The sequence below is a fragment of the Drechmeria coniospora genome, chromosome 01 (genome assembly GCF_001625195.1).
Source record: "Drechmeria coniospora strain ARSEF 6962 chromosome 01, whole genome shotgun sequence".
Lineage (NCBI taxonomy): Eukaryota > Fungi > Ascomycota > Sordariomycetes > Hypocreales > Ophiocordycipitaceae > Drechmeria > Drechmeria coniospora.
In genome coordinates this window covers 9,806,818-9,819,038 of record NC_054389.1, presented here as the reverse complement: position 1 = coordinate 9,819,038, position 12,221 = coordinate 9,806,818, and the positions used below count along the sequence as shown (strand labels likewise).

Here is a 12,221-nt window from a genome sequence, read left to right as displayed (position 1 = left end):
TACTTCCTCCCTCACGCCAACACACCAGGTCATTACTTGTGCAAGTAATAATACTTACGCCGTGTGCTCAGCATGCTGTCAGGTGCTCGCAACTCCCGCATGAACTCGTGCGGGTCTAGAATCGAAGGTGGCCCGCGCTGCGTGGCACGCATGAATCAGGTCTCAGGCCTAGCTCCGACATTTTCCAGTCCAGAGTTCGGGAGGACCCCGCCTGGAGAGGTTTGGCGGAAAGGGCAGAGGCGTGGAAAGGACGGAACCTTGGTCGGCTCCGTGCCGTACCGCGCGGCCCACGAACGCTGAAGGGAGAAGGGAGTTTGGAGTACAGATAACTATGCACTCCGTACATGCACGCCTTTGCACGTACAGTACCACGCACTGACTGACTTGGCAGGTCGTGGTGCGGACGCAGCAAGTGCGGACGATTGCGAATAAAAACCTCTCTTTTCGAATCTCGCCCGCGGCCCGCCGGGCATGTGAAGGCGCCCCCTCGACAGCCACGTACTGTAGGGACGGAGCACATTGCCCCGTTCATGAATGGCGTGTCGGTACGTACAGCATATTTGCCGTCGTTATTGCTCTCCAAGGCCGTCTCGAACGTGCGCGCGCCGATACCACCCCGGCTCGTACGTGTGGCCGGCGGTATATCAATCATCATGCAAGCGACGCAATTGCCGAAGATGTGGTGGCCCTCGAGCGCGAACCGACGTTTGACGACGCAACAGTCATCTCGATGAATGCAACTTGCCATGCACCGAGTCCTTCGTCGAGCAAGGCTGACGCGAGAAAGCATGGGCACCTCGTATCCCGTACCGCCGCCGCAGTGGACAGTCTCCCCTCCGCAGTGGACAGTCTCCCCTCCGCAGTGGACAGTCTCCTCTCCGCAGTGCACAGTGTAGCCTCCCCAGTGGACAGTCTGGCTTGTCGACTACGGTATCGTCGGCCGAGTGGGCAGTGTGTGGCGGTGGTGTGTCACATGTTGAGGATAAGCACGGCAATGCACGCACTTGCAGTAGTTCCATTTCGCTGCCGATTCCATTTTCCCCAACTCGTCTGCTCGCCGAGACTGGCATCTCCGACGGCCGTTCGCCGACGAGTAAAATGGCGAGCAAGACGAGAATAATTTGGCAGCCGGCGACGAGCATGGAGTTGGCTGTTGGTGCTCGGGGGGTGTCGGCCTCGACCTAGGAGCTGCTGGGCAGCCACCCTTCCTGGCCAGTTCGGTCCGCACGTGTTCCTGCGCACGTGTTCCTGCCCAAGTACTTACAGTACTACAGCACAGGCACTCCGTACAGTACATGGAATACTTACTTGCCGTCCACGGCGACGAGGACAAACTTTGGTCCGATCAATAGCCATCGTCATGGACGTGGGGAGGAGGGGCGCACCCGTTCGGTTCCCTCTGCTGCCTCCCTCGGATTCTTCACCCTCGAGCGAGCCGACAAGCAGGGTGCCGCTCCGGCTGCGAGACCGACGACACGTACGGTAAGTACTTACTTACCTGCACGCGGCGCCTTGGACGAGCGCGCGCACCGACTCCAGAGATGCGCGGCCACGCGTTGGAGCCCCGCGACGCCAGCGACACCATCGTCACGGCGACAGGCAAGGGGAAAGGAGCCAAGAGAGGGTCCGTCCATCCGTCGATGCGGGAGAGCACCGTCGGCCGGCTTCCTGCCACGGGTTTCCGTCACCTTGGAAGCACGCCGTCAGGCTTCCGAGCCATGGCCACGGCAGGCCAATGGGCCACGCGGCAATTCCTGTCTGCTCGCACGCCGAAGCGTGCGTCCGGCTCATGTGTCTCGTCTCACCAGGGCCACGCACGACTCAGTGGTGGCTAGCGACGCCGAAAATATGCATGAGGAGAGCAGCTATTGACGAGGGTTCGGGACGCCACCACCTGATCGCAATAACGCTCCGTGGATATTGCTGGGGTTTTATCATCAGCATTTTTACGGCGTATTTTTCTTATCATTCGCCTTCCCTCACGCCCATCCCCCTCCCACGGTACGCCGGCGCCGAAGCAAGTCGCCGCCGCCCAACCGATGCTTTGGCATCACCTTTGCCGCTTCGAGGCCCGCATCATCGTCGCCTCGTGACACGCGCGACGGATGCATGGCGGCCGCAGCCATGCCGCACTCCGTACGGTGGGTGCAGGTTGATCGCTGCGCGTCGGGGCACGGACTCGCGGCAATAGGGGCGCGCTGACGAGACGCCAGTGCCCCAGCCGTGTCGGGCGTGTCTCAGTCGACGAAACCCTTCCCACCGTTTCCCTCATGCTCGTCCGCCCGACGTGACGGGGCAGCCAAGCCAAGGCCGACGGAGACTGTGCCCCGACGGTCGGACGGAGGACGAGGCAGGATATGCAGGCGCGAAATGAAGCGCCGCAAGGTGCCGAAGGCGAGCACGTTCTAGAGTCCGCACTAGGACGGTTCGGAACGGCATCTGGAGCATCAGCCGTTGCCTCCCCGGCGTCGACGGAACATGGCTCGCCGCGGCCGGCGAGCTCGCCCGCGGGCCCTACGAACGAGCACGGCTGCGAGGGAACGAATGGCGGTTCGCCGCTGGCATTCGCCGTCCTGCTGCGCGGCCAATCTTTGGGCGGGCGGCAAGCCACTATGCCATTCCACCTCTGCAACTCGTACGTGTCTCACAAGCCGTCATCATTCCGTCCCCGCACCAAGGCCCTGCCTTTTTTTCCTTGCTTCTTCTGCCCATGTTGTCGTCGGCCGTTCCACCCGGCCCGTTGGCCACCTGAACCCTGCCACTACCACGCGCTCTGGCCGGACAGACGGCGGATGATTCGCCCACGAGGGCGGGGTTCTCGCGCATCCAGTCGTTTCCACGCAAGAACCCCCAACCCTGGCAGAACACCCCTGCCTGCGCATCCGTCGCGATGCGTGCAAGAGCAGTGCAGGGCTAGACAACACTTGGTCCTTGCATGCAATACAAGCAAGTGGCTGCAAGCGCAAAAGCTGAACGGAGTATAATACTGTACAGTACCTACGACTGCAAGTACATGTACTTGCACGCACTCCGTGCATGGTAGTAGCTGCACATGTGCTGTAATTACTGTACTTGCATGTGCAGTACTCCACGAGGAAGATGTTCATCTCAATGTGCACGGTGCAAGTGCTCCGTACTGTACAGTGCAAGTAATACTTGCGAGACTCTCCAACTACAGTACAGTACAAGTAACACTTGCGAGACTCTCCAACTACAGTACAGTACTATGAGTAAGAATTACTCGTACGCTTGTGCTCATCTTGTTCGTAAAGCACACGCACATGTACTGTACTTGCAGGTGCCATGTACCCAAGGTGGATTCTTCGGCGACACGACGGCATCTCGTTGATCTGTCCGTGCTCGCCGCCTGCCACGATACAAATGAATAAAGGAATGAACAATCGACGGAGGAGCTCGCGCGATTTAGGTCCGCCAAGTACGCATGTGCAGCATCTTGCCATTGTCAGGGGCGGCGAGGATCCGGCGGTGCACATTGCCACTTCAGACGGTTGAGCAATTTGCGCGTGCGCCTTTGGGAGGCAATGGACCTCCCGGAGTGAGCTTGCTTGCTTCCATGTGCATACAGTATACAGTAAGTACTTGATTGCTGTACACGTCGCGTAGCACATGGGTAATGGCAGTGGCATTACCCCGATGCCCGAGCCTCGACCCTCCCAAGTCCGCCGCGCTACTCGTGCAACGGCGTCGTCGTGGGGAAGATATGGGGACCCTCTCGGTAGGTATTACAGTACAAATAATACAGCAAAGGCACGACGTGCCGTCACGTACCAAGTAGGCTCGACAGCCCATCACCGATCACCTTTTTTGGCCTTTGGTGAGATCCCACTGCAAGTGCTAATTAGCGAATGCGGCGGAGCAGAACGAGCTGGTGCGTGTATTTACCGTACTTGTACCACTACTTGCCCGCCAGCACTCGCACACGCATCTCGACGGTCAAGAACGACGCCTGCTTGGAATTAATACCTGCACCGGTACGTGCACGCAAGGCCATGCATGACAGCGAGAGACATGCTGGAAAGCTGCCGCACGCGAGTATTGCGGCACGTACATACACCTAGCATGCGCAGACTGATGAACGCGGCACTGGGGAGCAATGCATCTTCATACGTGGCGCCTCAGCGGCCACACTACTGACAATAGTATTGCACCAGTAATGCCAAGTACATGCGCATTTTTGTTGAAGTAATGATTGAATAGGCACCAGGGACTCTCCCGTCTTCGAGGCCCCCCTCCCTACCAGCGACGGTTTACCACGTGCCAGTAGTGTGCGTGCCGAATACGCTTCGTCCTGGAAAGGTGTAATTACCGTGCATGTACTTACCGTAGTTGCACTCTTGCTCCCAACAATGTACGGAGTACGGGGATGAGTGTTTTGTACTTGAGGTACAGTACAGGACTGTACTGCAAGTAATAGCACCCTTGGCTGTGCGGAGTTATGCTTGCTCTATGCCAACCAAGGTACGGAGTACCGAGTACTAGGTACCTACTTGTGCAGTGGGTTGTCGGCCTCAACGGCTAGCTCTATCGTGGCACAGTTGACAATGACATGGACGAGTAGGATTTGAATCGCAAGGCGCGTCCACTGTTCTTGACACTGTAGGGGCACATGTGCGTGCATCTCTCGCGCCTCTCTGCTCACACTTCCGGCACTTGCCCCCAAGGAAAAGTGCATGCGCTCTACGGAGTACTCCGTATACTGTACTACCTAGTAGGTAATTCTGCTCGAGTACTAGGTACTAATGCATGCACTGTAATAATAGCGCCTCTCGAGCCTAGGGTTTTTTTTTTTGGACATTCAAGTACATGTTCAAGTACTGTGCAAGTACTTAAGCACAAGTATACTGTACTCCGTACGAACATTGCAGATTGAGGATACTGCATCCGCCATGCCGCTTTTCGTCGTCTCCTTGGGTGGTCGCAATGAGAGGGCTTGCATTTCATTGCCTGTAGGGGTGGCACTGCGTGGGAATCCTGGCCTCCATCACTCTTGGAAAACTCCATTGGCCCTGTGGTGGTGATGAACCCTGCCAATACATGTAGGCCGTACATGCGCTAGCCTCGCTGTAGCTTTCGGCTGGGAACCTTGCATCCGTTAGGAGATCCAGAAGCTCACAGGTACATGCACAAGCACTCCAGGCATGGGCGCACACTTGTGCAGTTCAAACTACATACAAGTACAGAGTACTTGTACTTGTGTCACAGTGAGATCATACAGCGAGGTGTGTTCTGTACATGTACAAGACAAGTGTTTCCCGTACAAGTAATGCTTGTACTCCGTACCTCACTCCATCCCTACTCTTGAAGTAATTACAGTACACACACGTAAGCAGTTGTACAGTAATACGCCGTACAACAGCGGCGTACGCCTACATGTACGCCTGCACGAGGTATGTACAGAGTACGGCGTAGGCGTACATGTACACTGCTCTGCACGGTACCGAGTACACGTGGATGGCTTGTCAATACCTGCTGGTACCTACCCACCTGGATTTCGTACCAGAGTTATACTTGAAAATACGCATATTGCTGGTGTGCAGATACTTGCACACCCCGCCGTCGGAACACACGTACGAGCACTTGCAGCGAGCATACGGAACGTCCGTACTTGCAGTACGGCGCACGTGCAGGTTTGCCGAGTACAAGTAGCTACACCACTTGCACTGTGATATTGTGCTCGTACAAGTAGCTACACCACTTGCACTGTGATATTGTGCTCGTACAAGTAGCTACACCACTTGCACTGTGGTATTGTGCTCGTACAAGTAGCTACACCACTTGCACTGTGGTATTGTGCTCGTACAAGTAGCTACACCACTTGCACTGTGATATTGTGCTCGTACAAGTAGCTACACCACTTGCACTGTGGTATTGTGCTCGTACAAGTAGCTACACCACTTGCACTGTGATATTGTGCTCGTACAAGTAGCTACACCACTTGCACTGTGGTATTGTGCTCGTACAAGTATTGTATGTGTTCGGAGTACGCCTGAAATACCTGCATGAGTTCCTTGGGAGTACTCAGTAATAGTTGTACACTTCCATGCACGAGACCCGCTTGCACATCTACACCTGCATGCAAGCAATTCCATGTACATACTTAGGTGTATGTCTAGGCCACGCAGGCCCAACGACGCGAAAGATATTGAAATCAGTAATAATACTTACAGTACACCTACTCCGCAATAACAAGTAGCAACACCACGGTACTTGTACACGGAATACATGCACACCAACAAGAACTTTGTTCTACTGTACAGTACTTACTTGTACTCCGTACTGCGGAGTACAGTACTCGCGAGTCTACTTACTGATACAGTACTTCCTCTCGTACATGTACTTACGTACCTGTATACATGGCAGTACTTCCATACAAGCACAGCCAGTTCGTATGCCTGTACTAGTTGTACACGCATGCACTGCAAGCACGCCGTACATGCACCCCGTGCTCCGTACAATACCTCGCTCAATTTCTAATACAGTACTCCGTACTTACGAGCGCAGCCACTGTACGGACGCAGTATTCCGTACAGCTACAGAACAATGATACATGCAAGTGCAGTACTCCGTGCAACTACAGCACAAGTGCCTGTGTACCTAGTACTAGGTACCTGGCAATACCTGAGCACCTGCAGCATTCGCCGCGCTCCGTCGGTACTAGGTAGGTGGTACATCTACAAACTAGTGCGCAAAGAGGCCTGGGGGCCTGGCCGTCGACACGTCCAGCAACAACCTGAATGCCATCCTGCTACATTCCCTCCTCCACGCGGGCTTTCTGTCCCCCCGCGCACGCAAATTCTGCGAGGGTGCGCATGCGAGTGAAATGGTCGTGCATCTGTTGGAGGTTAATTGCCAGTACGTCGACGTGAACAGGATTGTGCTTGTTCTCGAGAATGTCTTGCATCACCTATCCAATGTTGGTGTACGTGCTGGGTGCTGCACGCGTCCTTGTACATGTACATGAGCACCGAGTACCCATGCCTGAGCACACGCAGTACGGCCGGTGCAGTGCATGCATGAACAGTGCTTCGAGGTGTGCCGGAAGCAAGGAAATACGACGACGGGTAATGCAGTACTTACTGTACGTGCACGGTGTGCTGCTGCGTAAGGGTACAGGTACAACTGCTGTACAGTACGTGCAGGCCGAGTACAAACCCGCCGCCTGCCACCAGAACGTGGCGGCAATACCCCTAGTGGATCAAACGCCCACAAGTTCAGGGCGAGAAGGAAGAGGACGAGGAGAAACAGGCATCCACCAGGCCCCGTGCGGGGAGGGGGGGGGGGAGCTTCCCTGCCTACCAGGAGCTCGCCTCCGCTGCTCCAGTCTCCAGAGCTGGTTGCACGGCACTGCGCTGCACGTCGTCGCCCAGCGTCGCACCGCACCATTCGCTGCACTGGCCAAATCGGACGAAATCGTTCAACCGTCCTGTCCTGTCCCATCCCATCCCATCCCATCCTTTCTACTTACACTTCCCTATCCTATCCCGTTCCGTCCTGTCCTGTCCTGTCCTGTCCTGTCCCGTCCTGCACCCCGATTTTCTTGCGCCATCCGGCCCCGCCGCCCTCGAGCCTCGACGCTTCGTTCGTCCCTTTCTCTCCATACCTCCCCTCCTCGTCGCCTCTCCCGCAGCCTCGAGTCTCCGCCCTTCGGCCAAGTATCTCGTCCTGCCTATGCTCCGTCCCTCGGCCTGCTTTTCACGGATCCATCCCTTCCTTGCTTCCTTCGGCCAGCCAAAACCGTTCCGCCGCGGCCGAGTAATTTTTACTTGATTTATTCGTTCGTACCTGCTCCTCGGACGGGACCCCCCTCCCTCGCATCGTCCGTCGTGCGTCGGACTCTCACGACCCCGTAGCTAGCTTCCGAGCTCGTCCTGTTCGTCAACCTCCAGCTGGCCGCTCCGAGACGAGCCACGCACACCGCGGAGAGTCGCTCCGAACGCACACATTTCGTTGCGCTCTCACCGCCGGAAGCCTTACCCTGACTGACTGATGCGCGGGAGCATCTCGAAATCGGACCGCTTCTCGAGAGCTGTCAGCATCAGTTGAGCCGACAGCGAACCGACGCCGCACCAAAGCTGCACCAAGCTCCCCCAAGCCGCAGCAAGCTACACCAAGCTACAACACCAAGCAAGCTACACCACCCAAGCTACACCATCAAGCTTCACCTCCAAGCTTCACCTCCAAGCTACACCATCAAGCTACACCACCAAGCTACCACACCAGGCCGCAACACCAAGCTGCGCCAAGCTGCGTCGATCTACACCAAACCATTGCTGCGTCCGGAAGGGTTTTCTTGGAGGTGGCAGCGGCACCGGATGAACACCAGATGAATCTGGCCGACATTGCGTACCAAGACCATCCGATCGGACCTCTGCAAGCGTCATCCGCCGTCCGCCGTCCCCCTCCTCTTGCCTGCCATTGAATCGCGTCACCCCCCACGGCGTCCTAGGCAACGAACGACCCGATCACGGTCTCGGCAAAGGCAAAAGCAAACGAAAAAAAAAGAAAGAAAAAGTCCAGTCAACTGGTGTCACTGCTTCTCATTCATGCGCTCGCCTCCATTCGGCATTCTCAACCTCAGCCTCACACGCCATTTCTCTCTTCCCTTTCCGGCAACAAGCGAGCCTGGTGATATAATAATTCTTTGTCCCACGACGCCCACCTCCCTGCATCAGCATCAGCACCGGCATCAGCACCGGCATCAGCATCGAGCGTCGAGCATCAAGCATCGAGCATCAGCATCAGCATCGTACGCCGCCTCACACGACATGCAGTAGGCTAACCTGTTTTTGCGACGAATCATCCAGCCTTCTTGTGCGACGGCATCCGCCGCCACGGACGACCCGGGACGACCTTGGCCAACGCCCGACAACCGCAACCACCAGCAAGCGTACTGCCTGCCTGCCGGCCGTCCATTCGCCATCCCAGCTAGGTAAGGAAGCAGGTCGATGCGACCCGGCCACAACGGCCCGCGAAACGTAAAGGTTCGGCAGCTTATAGGCAAGGCAGTGAGTGCGTCGTCCACGGCATACCCGCTCGCTCCGCGCCGCTCGGGAGCATAAGATTGATACGTCGCGTGTTCAACCTTCCAACGTCGAGCCGGAGCCAACCCCCGACACCATCCGACTTCATCGACCCTCTCCCCGGTCCGTCGGACTTCTCCACCTGACGAATCAGTGCCAGCCATGGTTCGAGACTGGCCGCGAGACTCGTTCTCACGCCATCAGTCGTTCCCGCAGCAACAGTGCTATACTCCCGCCGGCCGCCATCCATCGTTTCATCATGATCGATACGGCCAGGACGCGCTTCCCCGGCACGACTCCTTTCCGCCGGATCGGTACCCCGTCGAGGGAAACGAAGGCGGTCGCTTCCCGGACCCCTACGATCTGCATCGCAGGGCGCCGCCGATGGTGAGTTCCGCCTGCCGTCCCGACGAGTCCGCTGATGCGGCGAGGCTGACGAGACCCGCATCCGCGAGCAGCAAATCGACGAGGCTTTGCGATCGCACTGCGGCATCGCCGCCAAGCAGTACTTCGTCGCCGCCGTCACCGAGGACGGACTGCCCATGACCTTCTTCAGCCCGGGTCAGAAGCTGCACGATAATGCCATCCGCCAATTTTTCGACGCGACCAAGTTCCAGCAGGTGATGCGCAAGATTGAATCAGGTTCGTCGCCGCTCTTCCCACCCACGCTCCGCGCTGCCAAGCCTGACCGGCTCAACCTCAGGTGCCGACCCCATGCTGGACGACGGCTTTGGCTTCGAAGATCCCGTCTACACCCGGTCGGGATCCCTCGGCCGAGTTCGAGCTGCCGACCGCCGACGGGGCACCGTCTTCGATGACTGGGGCAGTCCCGCGCGGCAGACGAGAAAGCGGCCCAGGGCTCGCCACGCGGCCAATGACGAGGATGACGTTCCCATGACGGTGGCCTCGCGGAGAGGCATCAAGGTCGGCGACGGCGACGCGGTCTGGGCCTTTTACGAGCAGCGCTTCAAGAATTGCCAGCAAACAGCCTGCAAGCTGATCGCCAAGGCCTGGGTCAAGGCCGTCGAGCCCAAGAAGCAGTCCACTCACCCCTACACGGGAAGCGATGAAAAGGCACCAGAGTGGTGGCCGAAGCCATGGGGTCCGACCAAGGATGACAAGGTCAGGCACAAGGAGCCTGACCACCTGTACAAGCGAGGCAAGTCCTCGGCCGCTCGCTCCGCTTTCGTCCCCTGTCTGCTAATGCCCTCGCCAGAACGTGTCCACCTCCTCGCTCACATCCTGAGGCTCGTCGTGGAGCCGAATGGCAAGCAGCATCCCGACATCCAGAAGCTGGGCCTCAACGTCAAGAAGCTCGAGGAGACGACCAACGAGGCCCTGTCGGCCTTCTTCATGGACAATGAATCGAACGCGAAGAAGCGACCGTACCTGAATGAGATTTTCAAAATGGCCCGCCAGGAGGAGCGTTTCAAGAATGAAGAAATCGGTACGTCGCAGCCCGCGCCGGACACGTCACTGTTGCCGAGGCTTCCCTGGTCTAACAAGCGCAAGATGACTCGACCGAGGTGTACGTCATGGCCGAGGACAAGATGCCCGAGAGTTACGCCTCCGACAACGATGATGGCTCGTTCCACATCAAGGAGGAGGACGACCACGACGTGCAGCGGACCAAACCCAGCGCCGCCCACTCCATGACGCAACCCTCGGCGACGGCTGCCGTCAACGGTCACGGCTTGCACGGCGGCCCTCCCCCTTTCATGGGCGACCTACCCGTCCGGGGCCCGCCGTTCCACCCCCCGATGATACATACCGACCTCGGACCCCAGCAGCATTCGTTTGTGGAGAACGGCGGCATTCCGGTCAACGACCAGGGAGCCGTGAACTCGGCGGGGGGCTCCCTCACCATCGACCTGGTCGCAAGCCCGCACGACAGCAGCAGGCGGCCATCCGTCTTCAGCGAGTACGCCAGCCCCGGGGGCGGCAACCTGTATTCTCAGCAGTGGCAGCAAGGATCGACGGGCTCGACCGCATCGCCCATGTACGCCTACGCGGCCCAGCAGACGACCCCCCAGCAACCTGCATTCGTCAACCAGACGGTGCAGATGAGCGCCGGACAGCCGTTCATCGGCGGGTCCTTTGACGGCTCCTCGCGCCCGGAATATGCCGGCAACGGAAACGCCATGTTTCGGGCCGCCGACCTGCAAACGACGCCAGTCAACCAGCAACCGGGGTACTACGTGCCCGGCGATGGCCGCGGGGACCTGCGAGTCATGAGTCAAGTCGTCGACGGCGTTCCCAGGAGCTCGGTCTAGGCAATCAACCGCGGCGACTTGGAGCTTGCATCATATCCTCGGACCGTGGCACCCGCTCTCTCATTGCAGCATCTGCCGCGCACCGGGCAAGGCGACCCAGTTTCAACCACGGCTCGCCTCGCGCCCGCCATGACTAAGAAACATTCTGGCGATCCATGGACGGAATAATTTTGCTCTTGATCTTCTTCATGCCACAGCGACTCCGCATCGGTGCAGCCTTCAGTTTTGCACTTTTGAACTGGGCCAGTACGCTATATTTGACATCTTTCAGCGATGGTCCTCAATACATACCCTTTCTGACGATAATGATGAGCTTGGACGGTGAACTTGATTTTGCTTGGTCTGCCTCCCTCCAGTTTCTTGTCTACCTACTCCCACAGCACTTTGTTGCGCATCTCTTTCTAGAAGGAATACTTGGCGGAACGGGACAGTATTTTTTGGAGTTACTCGAAGTTGCCTTGGGGGGGTATCGTGCGAAAAGAAAAGTCTTTCACGCTTCGGCGGATGTCAATGCCCAACATGTTCACGTTGGTATACACGAAACAGCGAGGCGGTACTGTTTACTTGCCGCACCTTTTTGTTCCTTTAAATGTTCTGCAGCCAGACAATGAAGACCCTCACGTCCGCCCTCGCTCGCATTCTCCATGCCTGACCGGCTATGAGCTGGTGTCCTTTGGTCAAGCCGTCTTCGCCGTTCAACGTGCCGAATTGTCTATGCCATTCTTCGGGCGTCATTTGTCGTCCTTGTACGGTTGCAGATTTGGTGGAGTACGTCCGACTTGTACGGGAATGACGAGCACATGTAAACACAGCATGCTGTGATTGATTGAATCGATTTCGAGCCTATTCCCTACGACCGACGGTGTGATGAAGGGATACTCCGGATACTGGTGTTTCCGTCTAGCCA

General features: G+C 57.4%; 2 protein-coding genes across 2 annotated transcripts; both read left to right on the top strand.

Annotated features, from left to right (window-relative positions):
* Positions 1-1,541: 1,541 nt before the first annotated feature.
* Positions 1,542-1,835, top strand: DCS_02598 (uncharacterized protein; the record flags this gene model as incomplete). The annotated part of the gene is made up of 1 exon (XM_040799925.1): positions 1,542-1,835. One exon carries the CDS (start codon positions 1,542-1,544, stop codon positions 1,833-1,835), a length of 294 nt encoding a protein of 97 aa, XP_040660808.1.
* A 7,368-nt stretch (positions 1,836-9,203) lies between these two features.
* DCS_02597 (uncharacterized protein) lies at positions 9,204-11,314 on the top strand (the record flags this gene model as incomplete). Its single annotated transcript, XM_040799924.1, has 4 exons — positions 9,204-9,428; positions 9,473-9,683; positions 9,745-10,488; positions 10,548-11,314. 4 exons carry the CDS (start codon positions 9,204-9,206, stop codon positions 11,312-11,314), a joined length of 1,947 nt encoding a protein of 648 aa, XP_040660807.1.
* Positions 11,315-12,221: the final 907 nt, after the last annotated feature.